This window comes from Ostrinia furnacalis, unplaced genomic scaffold, assembly GCF_004193835.3.
Source record: "Ostrinia furnacalis isolate ACB-3 unplaced genomic scaffold, ASM419383v2 OfSCF3837, whole genome shotgun sequence".
Classification (NCBI taxonomy): Eukaryota; Metazoa; Arthropoda; class Insecta; order Lepidoptera; family Crambidae; genus Ostrinia; species Ostrinia furnacalis.
The window spans coordinates 91,220-114,357 of NW_021134076.1; the positions used below are offsets into that span (position 1 = coordinate 91,220).

Genomic DNA, 23,138 nt, shown 5'->3' on the forward strand with positions numbered 1-23,138 from the left:
TTTATACGATTCAGATTGAATCGCAGAATGTGGATTCGAACTATTTTTCACATAGGATATAAAATGTTTCACATTGTTTTAATTATAAATTCTTTGGGAATACTTTAATGGGATAGTACGAATTGTTAGTCCAGAGCAATGATTATCTCGAACAATCTTATAAAGAGGTAAAGTTTGTAAGTTTCTTTGACAAAAGTAATCTCCGGAACTACGAGTACAGAACCGCTTTTAAAAATCCTTTTATCATTATAAAGCTACATTATTCTTATTCTTGATGGGTGTAGGACCCCAGAAGTAATATGAAATCGTACTTTATAATCATAATATTATTTCTCTGATTTCAGTATTTGACTGTGCTCGAACGTTTATAGATCATTCAGGCCATCGACTTTTCAACTATAGAATCGATCAAAAACCCCGTTGATCCACACTAATACTGACGCACACCATTCTGACGTTTCTCAACAATTATCATATAAATACTTTAAATACCGTAATGTGATATAATATATTTGAACATGTTTTCAGTGAGGCTGCTCGTCATTCTGGGATATTTAGTGTTTAATGTGCGAGGGGTGGATAATAGTGGACATTGTCCGAATGTGAAGGCGCCAATCAGTTCTGTGCGGAAAAGGAGATATTTGACTTTCCCAGATGACAGTGCTGCTGCGGTAAGTCTGAATCTTTTATAATTAAAATATTGTGAAATGTGTTACAAAGTTAGATTTTGAAAGTAAAATATGGTATGTGTGAGATGAGTAAGGAAGTATGAGTACTTACCACGTGTCAAGGTGATGTGACGTAAAATGATGATGATCAGGGCGTTACTTGTTTTGTAGAAGTAGCTCTTACATTTTTAAATATTGACTTTAGAAGAATTTAAGGCTAATCGGTCAGCTGCTAAAAGCGCGCCGAAACGTATGAGTTACATACATAACATTGGGTACTACCCGTACTCAATAGCATGTCAGCGGAAAATAAGGGATTTTATAAAGGGGACAAAATAGAAATGCTGCGCAAATTCAAAAGCGGTTAAAAAGTTAGATGGAGGAATATACAGTAACGTGTCTAGAAGTATTTGAAAAATATCTAAATACCTACCGGAAAACGCAGTGTAAGACCTCCACCCACAAGGTGGACTGACGACCTGATTTAAGAGCAGTAAGGCCCAGAATAGACGGTGAAACGCAACTGCAACCAAACTGCAACTTTCTGATCATTCTGATGAATGAAACTGAAAGTTTCAAACTGGTCGCGTCATGTGTGGTCTCTCAACGGACGCTATGGCAGAAACTAAGATGCAATTCAAAAGTAACTAGCAGTTGCAGTTGCGTTTCACTGTCTGTTCTGGGCCTAAGGCGCTGGATGCAGGTCGCTACCAACCGTGCGATGTGGAAGTCATTGGGGGAGGCCTACGTTCGGCAGTGGACGTCCTGTGGATGAAATGATGATGATGATGATGATCTAAATATTAATTAACATTTTTAGATAACAATAGATTTGGCCAAAACCTTCCAAACGCACGTGCCATCAGGCTGGTACGTGACCATGGATTTAGATGTGATATTCCCTCTTCCCGACTCCAAGTTCACCCTGGAACACTCCAGGAGAAAGCTGCATCATAAACAGAAAAGGGATATGTGGGAACGAATAGAAGAGGCTGTAGGATTGTGAGTTATCTTTTTGTTATTTTTTACCACACCTACTAAGGCAGAGTTGCACCACCTTACTTTGACCGAGGCTACAATGATAACCGGTGCTTTTTGTATGGAGTTTGACAAATTTTTGACGTTTGTCAAAGTTAAAGTAAGATGGTGCAAGGCAACCCAGTCTTAGTCCAGTCATTTACTGTACTATCTATATTCTATACTAATATTATAAATGCGAAAGTAACTCTGTCTGTCTGTCTGTCTTGCTTTCACGCCTAAACCACTGAACCGATTTTGATGAAATTTTTCATAGAGATAGAGTCCCGGGAAAGGAAATAGGATAGTTTTTATCACGGTGAAATAGGGACGCGCGCGATATAGCCTTTCTGTGACAGGCAAAATTCCACGCGGGCGAAGCCGTGGGTGAAAAGCTAGTAGTTAATAAGACGTTACAACATGTAGTTTATTAAAGTTCTGAATATGGTACTTCTTCAGCTTGAAATAACTTGAGAATAGTGTTACTGGTATAAACATTTAATTGTTTGTTTGTACGTCATCAAACCCTATAAGGTCCTGTAGGGACAAATCCTCAAAGTTCTCGAATCTGAAAGATTGAGGAGATAGAACCCTTCAAATTTCATTTTCTGAGTTTGGGGGATTAGTGTTTTCTTTTCAACCCAGTACTCCTTCAGGAGTCACTACTAAAGTACGGCCAACGAGAAGCGATACCAAATGTAAACAAACCCAACGTCATAGGTGAACCCGTCTGACTTTGACATATTTTGGCGGGAGAAGTAGACATTACGACAAATACACAAGATGGGAAGAGACAGACTATATTGTCAACTCAACAGTCGTATCGACCTTTTTTGTATCGCTGCTAGTTGGCCGTACTTTAATTACCATACTTAATTATCATACCAAATAAATGAAAATACTCGATTTCAGTCACAATCTGAATGGCCGAGCTTGCATCCTGAGGAGCATCTGTGAAGCCAAGGTGCATCTAGCGCCGAAAGGAAAGTCTCTGGTACACGACATACTTAGAGCTATATTCACGTAAGTTCTTATTAAGCAATTTTTTTATTTAACTTTTTTTTAATTTATTTATTGGCAACCAAACCTCTCTGGGAGGTTTATTTCTGCCAATTTCGAGTGAAAAATTGACTTAAATTATCAATAGAACGTGATTGTTTCAGTTCTATTGATTTTTCATGGATTCCGTGGAGTTAAGTAGGTATGCCCGTAAGCAGGTTTCAAAACTCCACCGGGTCCAAAGCGGGTTGTTCATACGACAACCCACTCGACACTCGATGCGCGCTCAAATTCGAAGTGTTTCAATGTTTTTTTTTTATAATTTATCACATCACTGTACTTTAGAACACAAAATAACACCAAAGTAAACTAAAGTCCATTAAATAATAAATTGAAACCATTAAAACAGATCGACCATGCTTCCCGTTCAACTACCCTCCATGGAACTTTTAACTTTTGCCTACAGCTTGTCACGTGATTGTTTCAATCTAAAGCCTCCCCGAAGACCACAGACTTTTAGTTGGCCCATAGTTGGGTCGGGCTGTTGATCAGTATGAACATGTATGGAAATGCGCACACGGCCGATTCTTTGGAAGTTGACCCAACTATCGGCCGACTTAAGTCTGTGGGGTAGGTATCAAACAAATGAACTAAGGCCGACCTCAAAGATTCAACTACAAAAATGATTAGTATTGCAATTTGTAAACTCCACCTGATGTTTTGTTATGTTTTTGTTTTTATTATAATGCGTTAGTGAAGTAATATTTTTTAAAATTATATTTTTTCAGGATTCCAGCCTTCGAGAAAGAGTTCGAAGACGTTATGAAAGAAGGTTACGATGACGTCATAGACCCCCACGTTTGTGACAGGATGCATGAATGTCCATTCTCGTTGTTACATTTTATTTTGGATATGAATAAACCTAGATAGAGAAGGAAAAACTGAAAGCGTGAGGTGCCTTTACAAAGTCTAAAAACCAAAATGTATGTCTTAAAAGGATAGTTTTTGGGCATTCCCAAAGATAACTTGTTAAAATTAGTTTTTTTTTTACATCGTGAGTAACACAGATTCACCTTTCACGTGAGCTGATCAAAAATTGTAATCTAAACGTGTTTAGGTATTTACTAAAATACCTATTTCATGTTATTTCATACATAATTTTTAAACTTTAATGATTGTTTGTACCAATCAAAATGACATTTGCCTATAGCGGGACTTGAATCAGCTATCACTGGCTTCTGTCCTATGATCCCCAGACCAGGCGACTGACAAAAAGTAACTTAACCACATGAAATTAAGACTGAATTTTGAATTTTACACGAATTTGTACTCAAAAGCCTGTGGAGTCGGTCGTAAATCATCTAAAGTTAATTATTTTATGAAAAGGGTTTGTGTAACACCTAAATAAATAGCAGCTGATACTCTGGTTAATCCACAATTAATAACTTCCCAAATCCGAGACAATAGGGAATAAATAATACATTGATTTTAAAAGTTAATAAATAAACACTTTATTTAAATACTTAAAACCCTGTAAAATGAGTATTGGAATCGGACGGGAAACAAAGAAATAAAGCATTGAAACTTTTACAGCTAATCGTGACGTCACATGACTTATAAGGTACTCTGCGTATTTTTCTAGCGTATTAAGTGACGTGTGACGTCACGAGGTTTCTAATGTCTATATGTTCGGTATTTTTTGATATTTTTGTTACAGAAAAGCACTAAATGATTCAATGCCAAGGTTACTGAAAGGTGAGAAATAAAAAAACTTGAAAATTCTCTATTGATCCTATAGGCATTACGTAGAAACTTTAGGTCTAGAGATCGTGAATTTGAATTTCCGAAGAAAATAGAGCCTTAAGACAACTGGCGACGGCTTGATATATGCCCGCCATAAATCTCGGGAGCTTTTAAAACTGAGGATGGGATGACTGTGGGGGGTTAAACCCTGCTAATGTTGGGGGAATGCGGTACTAAATTATGTTAGCACTTTTGCAAATGCACCAGAAATTTCGTTAGGTGCGGAATTTTAGGTTGAATTGTTAGGGTAAGTCAGAGGAAAGAAAGAAAGCTAAAATGTAGGTTTTCAGATCACTAACATGATTTTCACGATCACTAGCATTGTTGTGTTCCGGAAGTTAGAGGTAAGATAGCCAGTTCCTCCGTGGTTGAGGATTCCGGATGAAGCTCGCTTCCACCTTCGGCCTGATCATCACTTACCATCAGGTGAGATACATGCCAAGAGCTTCCTCGTTGTGGGTTAAAAAAAAATTATCAGTTTCAGGCTTTAGATTTAAAACCTTTGGCGTCCGTTTGGGCACAAAATTTTCGAGAATTATACTTGTCTTAAAACGACACTAACAAATAAAGATCTATGATGACTGGAGGAAAATGCCGAAAGGCATTAAGTCCGCCTTATGTACACCGTTCTATGTGCATATAAGTTTTAAATAAAATAATTAAATAAAATATGATACAAACTTTTCTAGTTTATCTGACAGATAAGACTCATAATAAGTTATCAGGGACTTAATCAGCAAGTGGGAAAACTTTAGCATTTGACAAATAAAGTTCGGACGGCTCTAGCGTGCGGCCGAAACAGTCATGATTTTATCCTCTGGGTAATGGTAGTCACTTTTTGTCCCAGTTTTAATGCACCTAGCCACAGCTCGACATAAATCAGCCAGCAAAGGAACAAATCATATTTAATTTTGTGTAAAAAATGTAGCGGTGGCGCGCATGGTTAGCTCTTTAGTGAGGAACTCATAGCCAGGATTGTAGTTGCAAAAGATTAATCGAACCTCTATTTTTTTTAAATAGATGAGGGTAAACTGTCTTTGAGGTTCTGAGTATCCTCTTATGAGAAGCGAAGAACAGAGTGGATATGCTACTCATTACCCAAACTGCTTTTATGGGCAGGTCCCTAAATTTATTAACGCTGAGTTGCACCACCTTATTTTAACCGTGACTATAACGGTAACCAGTGCTTTTTGTACGGAGTTTGACATATTTTTGACGTTTGTTAAAGCTAAAGTAAGATGGTGCAACCCAGCCTTAGTTTATTGTAAGTATTATAGTATCAGTACCTACTATTTTGAAGCCAATAGTACATTGTCTAACTACGTAGTAAAACCTCTATTTTACTGTGAACCTCAATTTACCAACGTTTCGGCTGAACAGAAGTGGCTGTTGTACTCCACCTGTGGCCTAATGGAACGGCCGCGATCTGTCACCGGCCCATTCACCCTACCGCCAATATGTGAAATGTTTGTCATGTCTGCCCAAAGCTAGGTCAAGAGTTTGTTAATTTTTCATTTGATTGATGTATGAACTGATTTTTGAGACGAAATTAATTCATCGCGGATTGTATCTTTTTTGGCAGTCTATTTTGTGAGTTACTGATATTTTAAAAGACTTATTTTGCTGTTGTTTTCTTTCTCATTTCTGTGAAAACGTAGACGTTGAGTTGTACCTCAATTTTATTACTTTGAAGTTACAATAAAATCAATGGAACAATGATTGAAACTCGATATCGGGTTGAGAGTAAAGTTTTAGGTTATTATGGATTCTGCATTACCTAATAGATCCAAATATTGAAATTTTATTTTTATGTAAAATATTAGTTTACTTATATTTTTCATACATGCAAATCATAAACAGGTTTAAACTCGAACGTTAAACCAAACATCATTATCGCGACTCTTCATACAATCTCCATGCAAAAATCGAAGCTCGAAAACACTTACCTTCGTAAAAGCAAATTCACCCTCATCTGACGTTTGCAACACGACCTTTTGACGCGTACTTTGTCTCTTTATTTTTAACAGAATCAATGTCTGACCCAATAAATCATTGAAAAAAGCTTTTACAGCCTTTCTGCTTCAATTACCGTCGGCTCTACGGAGCGTTGTTCCTGAGATGGAAGCGACACCTATATGTATACAGACGATGGCTTGACAAGCCTTTAGGTAGTTGTGATGTATACTATTTTTTTACAAAAATGTCTATGTGACGTGACGTCTACTGAACTAACTATTGGAAGATTTTGTGCAGGTTAGTTTTACAATATGTTCGACAGTATGGTTAAGGTTTTATACAAAAACTGATTTTGTTACTAATGGAGCAATTTGTTATTATAATTAGGCTTTTAAACATAATTCAACTTCTTCAACTCCAACTGTCGTAGGTACTAGTATGATGAAATCGCATCATTGTTTTTCTAATAATATTGTGATATTTTACCTTAAGAGCTGTGGATTTTGTGTCAAAATTGAATACAAGTAGATCAATTCAGAATTTATTGCTTATTAAAAATAAACCAGTTCGGAAACTAGTTCAGTCTACCTGACCCTTATTCAAACAAATCTAGATCATGCAAGTCCAATTGGGGGTACTTAGTGACATTCTCAAACACCGTTTCAAAACTTACAGAGACACGACAATTGGTATTACCGTTACTCAGGGATTGGTAACGTAAGAACGTTACTTACTTTCATTTAGTATACTGGCCAGTTGTCACTCGGTAAATGTTAAAAATAAAAAATATGGGGAAATATTCGCTTTTCATTTGTTTGTTAGTATGCGCCACAGTGTTTTGTTTTGATTATGAAGAATACGGTTCGAAGAAATCAAAAGTTTTGTCGAGAAGAAGGAGGTATGTGACGTTTCCTGAAGGATCGAGTTTTTCGGTGAGTATAAGTGATATTTAAGTTATTATTTGTCTACTAGCATTATTTGTGTGAATTTAAATTCGTTTTACAAATAAGTACTGTCGATTCAATATTTTCGAACTTAGATTTTTTTCGAATTATAAGTTTTTCTAGAGTAATTAATGAATGTAGAATAATATGGTTTCTTTATCAGTTTCTTAAGCTGGCTTTTCAAGTCTATGAAAACTTGTCAGCAAAAGAAAATTTTCATTGAAAATTCATTTTCATCAAACATTTCAAACATCTCTTTTCTTCCCATTCCAGTGCGCCGGCTGCGTAACCGTAGGTCTGATCGGCCAGCCGTCTCCAACAACAGCTGCTGGCACCTTCACCTTCGGCCTGAATTGGGGCATAGCATACGAGCTGCCCAACGCCACCGAGACCCTGGCATACTACCACCAGAAGTATCGACTGAAGCACCAGAAGGCGATGACTCAGAGGCGGAATAGAAGGGANACGAGGCGAGCGCAGGAAGGTGTGCGGGTGAGTGCGAGGGAGAGTCTCATTCAGCGAGGTGCGCAGTTGATCGATCAGATTGTAGGTACAAAAATCCCAACTTTAATATTATAAATGCGAAAGTAACTCTGTCTGTCTGTCTGTCTGTCTGTCTGTCTGTCTGTCTGTCTGTCTGTCTGTCTGTCTGTCTGTCTGTCACGCTTTCCCGCTTAAACCTCGCAACCGATTTTGATGAAATTTGGCATAAAGATAGTTTGAGTCCCGGGAAAGAACATAGGATAGTTTTTATCCCGGTTTTTGAAACAGGGACGCGCGCGATAAAGTTTTTCTGTGACAGACAAAATTCCACGCGGGCGAAGCCGCGGGCGGAAAGCTAGTTTATTATAAAGCCCGGTCTCTGAACACGAGGATTTTTTCGTCCAATGACCCCAAGCTACCCATTCTTATCGCTCGCGCGTAATTATATTGCTGTCGCGATTGTGTGACGGGCGCCCGCAGTGAGTGTGCGAGTGCAACTATAGTTGTTGCAATTCACGAAGGCGAGTGGGCTTTACATGTGTGGTAGCTCGCTACTGTTAGTTTTTCACACGTTTTGACAGACATTACACTATCGTTATGCCCATGTACACGTACACACACAAGTAAGGCTCACTCGCCTTCGTGAGTTGCAAGAACTATACCAGATATAGAAGTTGACTCTACGAATGTAGGTAACTTGAGACGTAAAAAGGCCGCCTAAAGCTATTTAGATGATTTCAGGATTCAGCTACGTCATTCTCGCATACAAATTATCACAATTTCTATATGCTATTTTTAGCGGCTCTCGTATGCGAGTGTTATAAAGCTAACTAATGATAATCTATCAAACGTGGTGTGTTAGCCTAGATGATGTTTACTTTAGTCAATAAAAATAGAAACGATAGGATCTACTACTTCTTCTGTGCGTTGAAATGCAGCTTTAGTGCTGATCCTGCATTAGGTAGAAGAGAAGTAGTGTGGTGTTGTCAAAATATGCTACGTTCTTTTCTCTTTGCAACTGACCTTGTATGATTGATGATTTCTGCAAAGTAGAATAAACAATCGTTCTGCTAATTTATCACGGGAAGGTGAAAAACCTCTGTTAGTCTATTATAATAGTAGTGGTTTTGTTGCCAAGATATGAGACCGGTCACTGATGGTTTTCATTCTGATATAATTTTACTTTGTTTGCTATCGTAAAAGTACCTACCAGCAGTATTCCGCGGATTTAGAATGTTGAAATTAAAATAGGTTTTTAAACACATACCCTGAATTGCCCTTATTACAAAAAAGGTAAACACGCATTGATTTATAGTTTTTGGAAATGTCATTTTAATCCAGTGTTCATCGCACATTTAACTTTTTTGTAATAGGTCCCATGGTAACTATGCTCAAGTTCAACTAAATATTGGCAATAGTTTTGTTTTAAAACGCGTATTGAATACACTAAGTATAGATAGATAGATATAATAGAACTGAACAAATATCTGTCAGTACTAAAATTTTAATAAATATCAGTTTATTTGAAGAAAGGCCGCTTAGGTTCAAATTGTTCAGTTAACACGCATCTTTTATAACAATTTCTATTGTATATCATGGGCAAACATCCTGTGTCAGTAAACGTGGTTTTCAAAACCACAGTAAAATGTAAAGTATAAAATTTACATGTACATTCACCGTGGTTTTCGAAATCATAAAGTGGATACAACATTATACGCAGCTATGCCTCTGTACGCCTCTGTTTTTATACGATTCAGACTGAATCGCAGAATGTGGATTCGAACTATTTTTCACATTGGATCTTATAATATGTTTCACAATGTTTTAATTAGAAATTCTTTGGGAATACTTTAATGGGATAGTACGAATTGTTAGTCCAGAGCAATGATTATCTCGAACAATCTTATAAAGAGGTAAAGTTTGTAAGTTTCTTTGACAAAAGTAATCTCCGGAACTACGAGTACAGAACCGCTTTTAAAAATCCTTTTATCATTATAAAGCTACATTATTCTTATTCTTGAATAGCGGCCGCCCGCGACTTCGTACGCGTGGATCCCGTTTTACCCCCTTCATCTATCTTACGCGGTTTAGATTTTTCATACAAAAGGATTTTACCGCTAATTCCCGTTCCCGTGGGAATTTCGGGAATTCCTTGTTGTAACTAAGCTTTAAGTTTACTAAGGTACCTACATGCCAAATTTCAAGCGTCTAACTTAAGCGGTTTAGATTTTTCATACATAAGGATTTTCCAGCTAATTCCTGTTCCCGTGGGAATTCCTAAGTATACTATAACCTGCCCAGGAGAATGAAGAATAATTGTACAAAGTTTCGTTAAAATCCATCGAGTAGTTTTTGTTTCTATAAGGAACATACAGTCGGACAGACAGTATCGATCATTAATCACCCCCTGATAGTTATTTTGAAAATATATTTCATGTACAGAATTGACTCTCTACAGATTTATTATAAGTATAGATGGGTGTAGGACCCCAGAAGTAATATGAAATCGTACTTAATCATTATATTATTTCTCTGAATTCAGTATTTGACTGTACTCGAACGTTATAGATCATTCAGGCCATCGACTTTATAAATATAGAAATATCGATCAAGAACCACGTTGATCCACACTAATACTGACGCACACCATTCTGACGTTTCTCAACAATTATCATATAAATACTTTAAATACCGTAATGTGATATAATATATTTGAACATGTTTTCAGTGAGGCTGCTCGTGATTCTGGGATATTTAATGTTTAATGTGCGAGGGGTGGATAATAGTGGATATTGCCCGAATGTGAAGGCGCCGATCAGTTCTGTGCGGAAAAGGAGATATTTGACTTTCCCAGATGACAGTGCTGCTGCGGTAAGTCCGATTTTTTCATTTAATAATATCGTGAAATGTGTTACAAAATTATATTTTGAAAGTAAAATATATAAATAAAAATATGGTATGTGTGAGATGAGTAAGGAAGTATGAGTACTTACCATGTGTCAAGGTGATGTGACGTAAAATGATGATCATCAGGATGTTAGTTGTTTTGTAGAAGTAGCTCTTAAATTTTTAAATATTAATACTTTAGAAGAATTTAAGGCTAATCGGTCAGCTGCTAAAAGCGCGCCGAAACGTATGATATATGTACGTACATAACTTTGGGTACTACCCGTACCCGCATGTCAGCGGAAAATAAGGGATTTTATAAAGGGGACAAAATAGAAATGCAGCGCAAATTCAAAAGCGGCTAAAACGTTACATGGAGGAATATACAGTGACGTATCTAGAAGTATTTGACAAATATCTAAATACCGGAAAACGCAGTGTGAGACGTCCACCCACAAGGTGGACTGACGACCTGATAAAGGTAGCAGTAAGGCGCTGGATGCTGGCCGCTACAACCGTGCGATGTGGAAGTCATTGGGGGAGGCCTATGTACGGCAGTGGACGACCTGTGGCTGAAATGATGATGATCTAAAAAATATTTAAAACATTTTTAGATAACAATAGATTTAGCCAAAACCTTCCAAACGCACGTGCCATCAGGCTGGTACGTGACTATGGATTTGGACGTGATATTCCCTCTTCCCGACTCCAAGTTCACCCTGGAACACTCCAGGAGAAAGCTGCATCATAAACAAAAGAGGAATATGTGGGAACGAATAGAAGAGGCTGTGGGATTGTGAGTTCTTTTTGTTATTTTTTACCGTACCTACTAAGGCAGAGTTACACCACCTTACTTTGACCGTAGCTATAACGATAACTGGTGCTTTTTGTATGGAGTTTGACAGATTTTTGACGTTTGTCAAAGTTAAAGTAAGATGGTGCAACCCAGCCTTAGTCCAGTCATTTACTGTACTATCTGTATTCTATACTAATATGTATTATAAATGCGAAAGTAACTCTGTCTGTCTGTCTGTCTTGCTTTCACGCCTAAACCACTGAACCGATTTTGATGAAATTTGGCATAGAGAAGTTTAAGTCCCGGGAAAGGACATAGGATAGTTTTTATCTCGGTTTTTGAAACAGGGACGCGCGCAATATAGCCTTTCTGTGACGTGGGCGGAAAGCTAGTAGTTAATAAGACGTTACAACATGTAGTTTATTAAAGTTCTGAATATGGTACTTCTTCAGCTTGAAATAACTTGAGAATAGTGTTCCTGGTATAAACATGTTAATTATTTGTTTGTACGTTATCAAACCCTATAAGGTCTTGTAGGGACAAATCCTCAAAGTCCTCGAATCTGAAAGTTTGAGGAGATACTCGTAGAAGCCTTCAAATTACATTTTCTGAGTTTGGGTGCTTAGTGTTTTCTGTTCAACCCAGTCTTCAGTCACTTCTAAAGTACGGCCAACGAGAAGCGATACCAAATGTAAACAAACCTAATGTCATGGGTGAACCAGTCTGACTTTGACATATTTTGGCGGGAGAACGAGACATTACGATAAATACACAAGATGGGACGAGACAGACTATATTGTCAACTCGACAGTCGTATCGACCTTTTTTGTATCGCTGCTAGTTGGCCGTACTTTAATTACCATACTTAATTACCACACCGAATAAATTAAAATGCTCGATTTCAGTCACAATCTGAATGGCCGAGCTTGCATCCTGAGGAGCATCTGTGAAGCCAAGGTGCATCTAGCGCCGAAAGGGAAGTCGCTGGTACACGACATACTCAGAGCTATATTCACGTAAGTTTTTATTAAGCAATTTTTATATTATTATTTAACTTTTGCCTACAGCTTGTGACGTGATTGTTTTCAACTTAAACCTAGGCGCAGACCACCGACTTTTAGTTAGCCGATAGTTGGGTCGGGCTGTTGATCAAACGTCCTCACTAGTGAGCGCGTTAAAAAATACATGAAAAAGTGTTCTTGAAAGTTTCCGCTAGGGGCGCTGTACAATCCGTCATACATAATTATAATGTCACTTTTTACGCGTTCACTATTGACGACGTTTTTTTTTATCCACAACGAGGAAGCTCTTGGCCTGTATCTCACCTGATGGTAAGTGACGATCAGGCCGAAGGTGGAAGCGAGCTTCACCCGGAATCCTCAACCACGGAGGAACTGGCTATCTTAGTGAGGCGGGTCGTTACATTCCCTCTAATATGGTCGAGTGAAGCGATGGCTGGTTCACTCGTCATGTCTGTGAACAGGCGCTGCTTTCGGGGACTGGTCAATCCAAGTTATTCAAATTTATGTATGCGAGTCATTTCTACTAGTACCTTAATATGTAAGTCTAGATATTAGCACGTCACTACCTTGTTTAATATACCACGCAATCTTGTATACCCATTCTTATGATACACCATACAAGAATGCATGGTAAATTCAGTGAACTGCTCCTGAATCGAATGTACCTACTACTACTATTTCTATTTATTTATATTAACCGGCAGACAGTGGTGACTGAGTTTGTTGCGGCGCTTCTTCTCAGCACTTGCCAAATGTTGGTCTCGAAGCGCTGGTAGGGTAAAAAGATTATGAGACATGTAGAGGCTCCTTAAGAGCATATGACGATTTGTAAGAACTATTTATTAGTCTAAACAAATAAAGAAATTTTGACTTTGACTTTGACTTTTTACCTCTAACTGCCGGAACACAACAATGCTGTTAACATTGTTGTTATGGCGACAGACTTAGGTAATATGGTGGTAGCTAGCCAGGCGGACTTAGAACAAGCCCTACCACCAACCAAACCGAACAGAAAAATCTGCTCCCACTGGGAATCGAACCCGGGACCTCTCCGTCTGAAGCAGGTGGTCTTACTACTAGACTACAGAGGCGGTTTGATGTGAACTCACACTAAGCCCTCAGTATAAACATGTATGGAAGTGCGCACACTAAACTGATTTAGTATCGTCCGATTCTTTGGAAGTTGACCCAACTATCGGCCGACTGAAGTCTGTGGGGTATCAAACAATTGAACTAAGGCCGAGCTCAAAGATTCCACAGTGACCGGTTTTCGCGTGTTTTCATTAAACTACAAAAATGATGCAATTTAATATCCCACCTGATGGCCCCCTTAATTCTTTTGTTTTTATTGTGATTTGTTAGTAAAGAAATAATATATGTTTTCAGGATTCCAGCCTTCGAGAAAGAGTTCGAAGACGTCATGAAAGAAGGTTACGATGACGTCATAGACCCCCACGTTTGTGACAGGATGCATGAATGTCCATTCTCGTTGTTACATTTTATTTTGGATATGAATAAACCTAGATAGAGAAAAAAACCCTTGGTGCAAAAACTGCTAGCTCATAAAGGTGTAACGTCCAAAAAACAAAATTGCTTTCTATTAAAAGGACAATTTTTAGGCAATACCAAAGAATATTTGTTAAAATTAGTTTTTTGAGTTTTACTTTACCTTTTACTTGAGTTGATCAAATATTGTAAAATAATTACTAAAAATATTTCATGTTATTTCATACATATTTTTTTTAAACTTCAATGATTGTTTGTACCAATCAAAATGACATTAATTTGCTCATAGCGGGACTTGAATCAGCTATCACTGGCTTCTGTTCTATGATCCCCAGACCAGGCGACTGACAAAAAGTAACTTAACCACATGACATTAAGACTGAATTTTGAATTTTACACGAATTTGTACTCAAAAGCCTGTGGAGTCGGTCGTAAATCATCTAAAGTTAATTATTTTATGAAAAGGGTTTGTGTAACACCTAAATAAATAGCAGCTGATACTCTGGTTAATCCACAATTAATAACTTCCCAAATCCGAGACAATAGGGAATAACGTTGATTTTAAAAGTTAATAAATAAACACTTTATTTAAAACTTAAAATTCTGTAAAATGAGTATTGGAATCGGACTGGAAACAAATAAATAAAGCATTGAAACTTTTACAGCTAATCGTGACGTCACATGACTTATAAGGTACCTACTCTGCGTATTTTTCTAGCGTATCAAGTGACGTGTCACGTCACGAGGTTTCTAATGTCTATATGTTCGGTATTTTTTGATATTTTTGTTACAGAAAAGCACTAAATGATTCAATGCCAAGGGTACTGAAAGGTGAGAAATAAAAAACCTTGCAAATTCTCTATTGATCCTATAGGCATTACGTAGAAACTTTAGGTCTAAAGATCGTGAATTTGAATTTCCGAAGAAAATAGAGCCTTAAGACAACTGGCGACGGCTTGATATATGCTCGCCATAAATCTTGGAAGCTTTTAAAACTGAGGATGGGATGACTGTGGGGGGTTAAACCCTGCTAATGTTGGGGGAATGCGGTACTAAATTATGTTAGCACTTTTGCAAATGCACCAGAAATTTCGTTAGGTGCGGAATTTTAAGTTGAATTGTTAGGGTAAATCAGAGGAAAGAAAGAAAGCTAAAGTGTAGGTTTTCAGATCACTAACATGATTTTCATGATCACTAGCATTGTTGTGTTCCGGAAGTTAGAGGTAAGATAGCCAGTTCCTCCGTGGTTGAGGATTCCGGGTGAAGCTCGCTTCCACCTTCAGCCTGATCATCACTTACTATCAGGTGAGATACAGGCCAAGAGCTTCCTCGTTGTGGATAAAAAAAAAGATCAGTTTCAGGCTTTAGATTTAAAACCTTTGGCGTCCGTTTGGTCACAAAATGTTCACTAACAAATAAAGATCTGTGATACAAACTTTCCTAGTTTATCTGACAGATAAGACTCATAATAAGTTATCAGGGACTTAATCAGCAAGTGGGAAAACTTTAGCATTTGACAAATAAAGTTCGGACGGCTCCAGCGTGTGGCCGAAACAGTCATGATTTTATCCGCTGGGTAATGGTAGTCACTTTTTGTCCCAGTTTTAATGCACCTAGCCACAGCACGATATAAATCAGCCAGCAAGGGAACAAATTACACTGGTCAACAGTGGTTTTGGTGCCAAGGAACTGTATATATTTTTTGATTAAGGACCTTATACTGGTTGCTTTAGTAGCAAAATGGTTGATTTCCTACGTGTGGTTTTCTAGATTTTGACGTGTATAGAAAAATACAAAATTTCACCAAAATCAGCGTTTATAACATTTTAAAGTGCTTGAAAACTTTCTTTTCCACGATTTTTGTGAATGAGGTGTAATGGAACTATCACGTTACATCCTCCACCAGTAATCAGCCATCATATACCGATCCCATCTGCCTTGGTACCTCTCTTCCAATGGTTTTTAGGTCTTGATAGCATCGCTCTCCCTGTTCTTAGCTATAGCATGCTATAGTGACCCAAGATTCTCTGAGAATTGGTCAAGATGACTGTGGAGGTAGTGCCCTTCGATGAAAATTATTAAATCCTGAGTTTTTAAGGCATGTCTCACAATTTCATAGTAGTTACTAGACCTGTGATTTCCGAGAAAATTTTTAGTAACTTCAAAGAACGGAGTCCACGTAAATCGTTCCAAACGTCCATCAAACTTAAGAAATCAGTATCTTTTATTAATATTCTTATTTGTGGGCCATCAAAAATTACTGCTTTAATCTTTTTTTATGCTCAAACCAGGATTTTTTTTTGTTTTTTTCTCACTTTTTCCACTCTGAACTTCATGATATGGCTTCTTTGACCATTGAAACATTGCCTCAGTGTTCACAGCAGATTATACAAACAATTTAAGGTATCCACGGCTTGAATACAACCACAATTTCCGACTTAAAGTAAGAAAAATAAGCACTTTTTATTAAATTTTTCTCAAAATTTTTGAACTTCTTAACTGTGTACACATCACAAATGTAACAAATTACATTTGGACCGTTGAGGCAACTTCTTGGCAATGCAGACATGATATAAAATAAATTTCTTTTTAAAAATATACCGATAACACTACAAATTGTGCAACCAAAGTACCGATTAAAGCTAAAATTTAAAACTGAGGGTAGATCAAAAACTACACGTAGGAAAAAAAAAGAAAAATATTTTTATTATTACTAATACACACCTAATAATAAACTATCAACAGAATCTCGGCACCATTTTAATTTTGATTTTTTGTTGACCAGTGTTATATTTAATTTTGTGTAAATAATGTAGCGGTGGCGCGCATGGTTAGCTCTTCAGTGAGGAACTCATAGCCAGGATTGTAGCTGAAAAAGATTAAGCTATTCAAATTATGCTTCGTCATGCTTTCCGAATCGAGCCTCTATTTTTAAGAAATGTAGACGATGGTAAGCTGTCTCTGAGGTTCTGAGTAGCCTCTTATGAGAAGCGAAGAACAGGGTGGAAATGCTACGATGCTACTCATTACCCAAACTGCATTTATGGGCAGGGCCCTAAATTTATTAAGTTTAATATAAGTATTTTAATATCAGTACATACTACTATTTTGAAGCCAATAGTACATTGTCTTACTACGTAGTAAAACCTCTATTTTACTGTGAACCTCAAACATTAACCAACGTTTCAGCTGAACCGTAGTGGCTGTTCTCCACTGCCTGTGGCCTAATGGAACGGCCGCGATCTGTCACCGGCCCACTCACCCTACCGCCAATATGTGAAATGTTTGTCATGTCTGCCCAAAGCTAGGTCAAGAGTTTGTTAATTTTTCATTTGATTGATGTATGAACTGATTTTTGAGACGAAATTAAATCATCGCGGTTTGTATCTTTTTTGGCAGTCTATTTTGTGAGTTACTTACTTTAAAAGACTTATTTTGTTGCTGTTTTGTTTCCTATTTTTGTGAAAACGTAGACGCTGCGTTTTACCTGAATTTTATTAGTTTGAATTTACAATAAAATCAACGAAAAAATTATTCATACTCGACATTATCGGGTTGAGACTAAAGTTTTAGGTAATTATGGATTCTGCAATACCTAAACCCTGGACCTAACTGAACTGAAACCGGACCCGGATTGCAATCCCTAATTTGGATCTATTATCCAAATTAGGGATTGCAATCCGGGTCCCGGTCTGCAAGGTTACCGGGCCCGGCCGGGCCCGGCCGGGTTGGCGACGAATGCAACCGGGCCCGGCCGGGTTGAGAAACATACCGGGTGTTCAAGTCGGCAAGTCTCATGTGACTTAGATTGAATCGAATAAGCTCGCCTTGCCGATTAACTAAATTACAGTGAAACAAATACTTGATTTACTCTGTAAAATATTAGTTTACTTGTATTTTTCATACATGCAAATCACAAACATTTTTCTACTCAAACGTTAAACCAAACATCATTATCGCGACTCTTCATGCATTCTCCATGCAAAAATCGAAGCTCGAAAACACTTACCTTCGTAAAAGCAAATTTTACCCTCATCTGACGTTTGCAACACGACCTTTTGACGCGTACTTTGTCTCTTTATTTTTAACAGAATCAATGTCTGACCCAATAAATCATTGAAAAAAGCTTTTACAGCCTTTCTGCTTCAATTACCGTCGGCTCTACGGAGCGTTGTTTCTGAGATGGAAGCGACAGTACTTATATGTATACAGACGATGGCTTGTCAAGCCTTTAGGTAGTTGTGATGTATACTATTTTGTTACAAAAATGTCTATGTGACGTGACGTCTACTGAACTAACTATTGGAAGATTTTGTGCAGGTTAGTTCTACAATATGTTCCACAGTATGTTTAAGATTTTAATATAAAAACTGATTTTGTTACTAATGGTACAATTTGTTATTATAATAAGCTTTTAAACATAATTCAACTTCTTCAACTCCAACTGTCGTAGGTACTAGTATGATGAAATCGCATCATTGCTTTTCTAATAATATTGTGATATTTTACCTTAAGAGCTGTGGATTTTGTGTCAAAATTGAATACAAGTAGATCAATTCAGAATTTATTGCTTGTTAAAAATAAACCAGTTCGGAAACTAGTTCAGTCTACCTGACCCTTATTCAAACAAATCTAGATCATGCAAGTCCAATTGGGGATACTTAGTGACATTCTCAAACACCGTTTCAAAACTTACAGAGACACGACAATTGGTATTACCGTTACTCAGGGATTGGTAACGTAAGAACGTTACTTACTTTCATTTAGTATACTGGCCAGTTGTCACTCGGTAAATGTTAAAAATAAAAAATATGGAGAAATATTCGCTTTTCATTTGTTTGTTAGTATGCGCCACAGTGTTTTGTTTCGATTATGAAGAATACGGTTCGAAGAAATCAAAAGTTTTGTCCAGAAGGAGGAGGTATGTGACTTTTCCTGAAGGATCAAGTTTTTCGGTGAGTGGATAAAATTATAAAAAAGTGATATTTAAGTTATTATTTGTCTCCTAGCATTATTTGTGTGAATTTAAATTCTTTTTACAAATAAGTCTATCGATATTATAGTAAGTTTTTGTAGAGTTATGGTAAGGTATTATAGTAAGTTTTTGTAGAGTTCGGAGTTTCCCTGCGTGATCGAATCAGAAATGAGGAGATCCGTAGGAGAACCAGAGTGACTGACATAGCCCGCAGAATCGCTAAAATCAAGTGGCAGTGGGCGGGGCACATAGCTCGAAGAGCTGACGGCCGCTGGGGCAGGAAAGTTCTTGAGTGGCGACCACGAGCTGGAAGACGTAGCGTGGGCAGGCCTCCCACTAGGTGGACCGACGATCTGGTGAAGGTCGCGGGAAGTACCTGGATGCAAGCGGCGCAGGACCGGTCTTTGTGGAAATCCTTGGGGGAGGCCTTTGTCCAGCAGTGGACGTCTTTCGGCTGAAACGAATTAATGAATATAGAATGTAATTTTTTATCAGTTTTTTTAAGTTGGCTTTCCATATCTGTGAAAACTTGTCAGCAAAAGAAAATTTTCATTGAAAATTCATTTTCATCAAACATTTCAAACATCTCTTTTCTTCTCATTCCAGTGTGCCGGCTGCGTAACCGTAGGTCTAATCGGTCAGCCGTCTCCAACAACAGCTGCTGGAACGTTCACCTTCGGCCTGAATTGGGGCATAGCATACGAGCTGCCCAATGCCACCGAGACCCTGGCCTACTACCACCAGAAGTATCGACTGAAGCACCAGAAGGCAATGACGCAGAGGAGGAACAGAAGGGACCTGTATGGGAAGTTGGAGCTGATTTTGGAAAAGTAAGTCTTAGGCTGGGTTGCACTATCATAGGTACTGTTTTTTTTATGCATAACAAGGCGGATAATATTTGACCACAATCGCACCTGATGTTAAGTGGGATGCAGTCTAGGATGGTACATATCTGTCCTGTAAGTGCCTATTCACTCTCGCCTTGAAAACGCCCGGATTATAGTATTCGGGAAAGACAGCAGCAGGCAGACTTTAACATTTACAAACATTCAAAATCCATTAAAAAATATGAGTTATGGTTATAGTTACGGATAAAATAAGTTGGTGCAACTCAGTCTAATTTATTCACAAACGTAAAAGTTATGTTTTTAAAATTAGATCTCATCAAAAATATTTTTGTGTAAAATGTTGCCAGGTGAGACCAGATGGTTCACAACGTAAAAAAGTTATCAGGTCTCATGTAGAGGCAAGTTTTCTACTTGCCCTAACTTCATAAACTCTACACCTTAGTCAAAATATGTGGCTTGGCCATTTTATTACTATACTCGTAAGTAATAATGCATGATTACTTAATGAACTTTTTTACACCCGTCGTGTGACGATATCGAAACGACTATGCCACATATTTTGACTGCAATTGAATGATTCATTTATCATATTTTTTTGCCTATACAAACTAGCTACTTACTGCTACGACTTCAAAAACAAACTGACAAAATTCATCTGAATACGGTACTATTCCCACCTCTCGTTCCGACTGCTGCAACTCCTGTGTAGCCAGGATCTACAGCTTGACCGCCAGTAAAAACCCTACCAGTGAAGGTCAAGTTTGTCTTGGGAGAAAGTTCTGTCATTCTCTGTTAGTTTCTCTCCCTAAACATCTAATTGATTTTTCCAGCATGGGGTACAGTGGGAGACAGTGTGTACTGAAGACTCTATGTGAAACGAAACAGCGCATTGTGCCAGGGGGCAACAACATGATTGAAGAAATGTTTAGGACTATCTTTACGTAAGTATAACATGCTTTTATTGCTATTTACTTACTTAAACTTATTTCAAACAAATCCCAGATCATCCAAAATATTTTCAATACTAATCCGTCACTATAATTAAGTACCATAATGTTTACCTACATAGGTAATACATTACATAATCTAAAGTTTGTGTTGCGTCTCTGATAAGAAGTAAGTTAATTATGCAAGTTTGTTTATCCAATTGTTGTTTGTTTCTCTCTCATATTGATTCAGGAAATAATTGCATTTTTTCTTTTACTTTCTCTCACACTAGGCAAGGTACGAGTAACTAATACGTTTGTGTAAATTTCAAGATTTTTCATATTTTATTTTTAAAAGTCTAGAAAACCAATTTTATCTCTGTTTATAAAATATAACAAAATTAACACTTGTTTTTTTATTCCAGGCTGCCAATGTCAAAAGTCCTCCCCGTGGAACCTTTAGAACATTCCATCTACGACTCGGCCCATCGCCTCAGTAACATTCTCTCAGACTGTGATAAGTACTCCTGCCCAATATCTTTAGTAGACTGGGCTATGGGCTACTACAACGCACCAGCCCCACAAGTGGACACAGCGAGGCAACCGTGGGCATTGTTTAGCAGTAACTTTGGATAATAAAATGACGTTTTTTCATAATAGATATTGTTTCAATTTCATCTGTTTCCTTGAATGTTACCCGGTTTTTTTTTTATAAATGATCATTTGTTATGCCTTGCAAAAGGTGCTATTGGATTACTCCAGTTGCAAGTCGGTGTGCTATTTTTTGGATATAAGTTACCCGGTTGGTAGCGTCCTAGGTCCAGCGCTTTCCTTTTTTTTTCTTATACACAACGAGGAAGCTCTTGGCCTGTATCTCACCTGATGGTAAGTGATGATCAGGCCGAAGGTGGAAGCGTTTATGCTACCTTTATGATGTCGTCGGTCCTTGTGGGTGGACATCCCACTATGTCTATGGCAGATAAATTACAGTCGATTTCTATGACTATTGTCGATTTGCCACAGAGTCTATTATTTATAGGAAAACAAAGTAATAATTTTATATCTCTTGACAAATTGATACCTAGTTCTAGAATTTATGACAAGTTTAGGTAGGATCTTTGAAAGTTTTATTTTATTGTCTTAATTCTTGACTTTCAGGCAAATGGACAATATGCCAATAAAGTTTGACAATACAGACAATAATATTAATTTGCAAAAATTAATAACATATTACTTTCTTGCAATTCACGAAGGCGAGTGAGCTTTACATGTGTGGTTGCTCGCTACTGTTCGTTTTTCAAAAGTTTTGATGACATTACCATACGTAGTATGTTATGTGCATGTACACGTACACACACAAGTAAAGCTCACTTGCCTTCGTGAGTTACAAGAACTATAATGAAAACCGCAGCTATTAATTTAAAGTCTTTAAATTAATTAACATAATAGAATTGATATATGTATGTATATTACCAAATAGTTTCCAATGAAATGGCAGATGAATTGCTTTAATACTATACAATACCTATTTCATTTCGTTTTATATTTTAATCGTGAAGTTAATTTGTGTGATTATGTTATAAATTGATATTTGTGGAGTTGAAAAAGTGTNGACAAGTTTAAGATCTTTAAAAGAGTATTTTAATATCTTTATTCTTGACTTTCAGGCAAATAGACAATATGCCAATAATGTTTGACAATACAGACAATAAATTTGTAAAAATTAATAACATAATATTACTTGACTTTTTAGTGTATAGTTTATATTGCAATTCACGAAGGCAGGTGAGCTTTACATGTGTGGTGGCTTGCTACTGTTCGTTTTTCATATTAGTAAGTTTTGATAGACATTACACTACGTTATGTGCATGTACACGTACACACACAAGTAAGGCTCACTATAATGAAAAATGTTAAAAAATTTAAAGTTTTTAAATTAATTAACAAAATAGAATTGATATTGCAAATAGTTTGAGGCATATCCAATGAAATGGCAGATTAATTGCTTTAATACTATACAATACCTATTTCATTTCGTTTCATATTTTAATCGTGAAGTTAATTTGTGTGATTATGTTATAAATTGATATTTGTGGAGTTGGAAAAGTGTAAATAAAACGCTCGTTGTATAATTAACGCATAACATTTAATATTTATAGTTCATATTTATAATACATTTCAATATTAGCAGTTAGAAGTCATGAGTGTATTATAGTACGTGGTAGTGCTTGATTTTGATTTAATTAATTTAACATTACAAAATGTACTTAATCTTACAACCGTACGTCTAGATTTAATTATGTATATTA

The 23,138-nt window shown here is 37.1% G+C and overlaps 2 protein-coding genes across 2 annotated transcripts; both read left to right on the plus strand.

The window, feature by feature from the left end:
* The first annotated feature begins 518 nt into the window (after nucleotides 1–518).
* On the plus strand, nucleotides 519–3,614 carry LOC114358299 (uncharacterized). The gene is made up of 4 exons (XM_028312232.1): nucleotides 519–671; nucleotides 1,489–1,670; nucleotides 2,598–2,708; nucleotides 3,473–3,614. Exons 1-4 carry the CDS (start codon nucleotides 519–521, stop codon nucleotides 3,612–3,614), a joined length of 588 nt encoding a protein of 195 aa, XP_028168033.1.
* Nucleotides 3,615–18,891: 15,277 nt separating this feature from the next.
* LOC114358300 (uncharacterized) lies at nucleotides 18,892–21,465 on the plus strand. The gene is made up of 4 exons (XM_028312233.1): nucleotides 18,892–19,035; nucleotides 19,662–19,885; nucleotides 20,734–20,844; nucleotides 21,255–21,465. Exons 1-4 carry the CDS (start codon nucleotides 18,892–18,894, stop codon nucleotides 21,463–21,465), a joined length of 690 nt encoding a protein of 229 aa, XP_028168034.1.
* The last annotated feature ends 1,673 nt before the right edge of the window (nucleotides 21,466–23,138 follow it).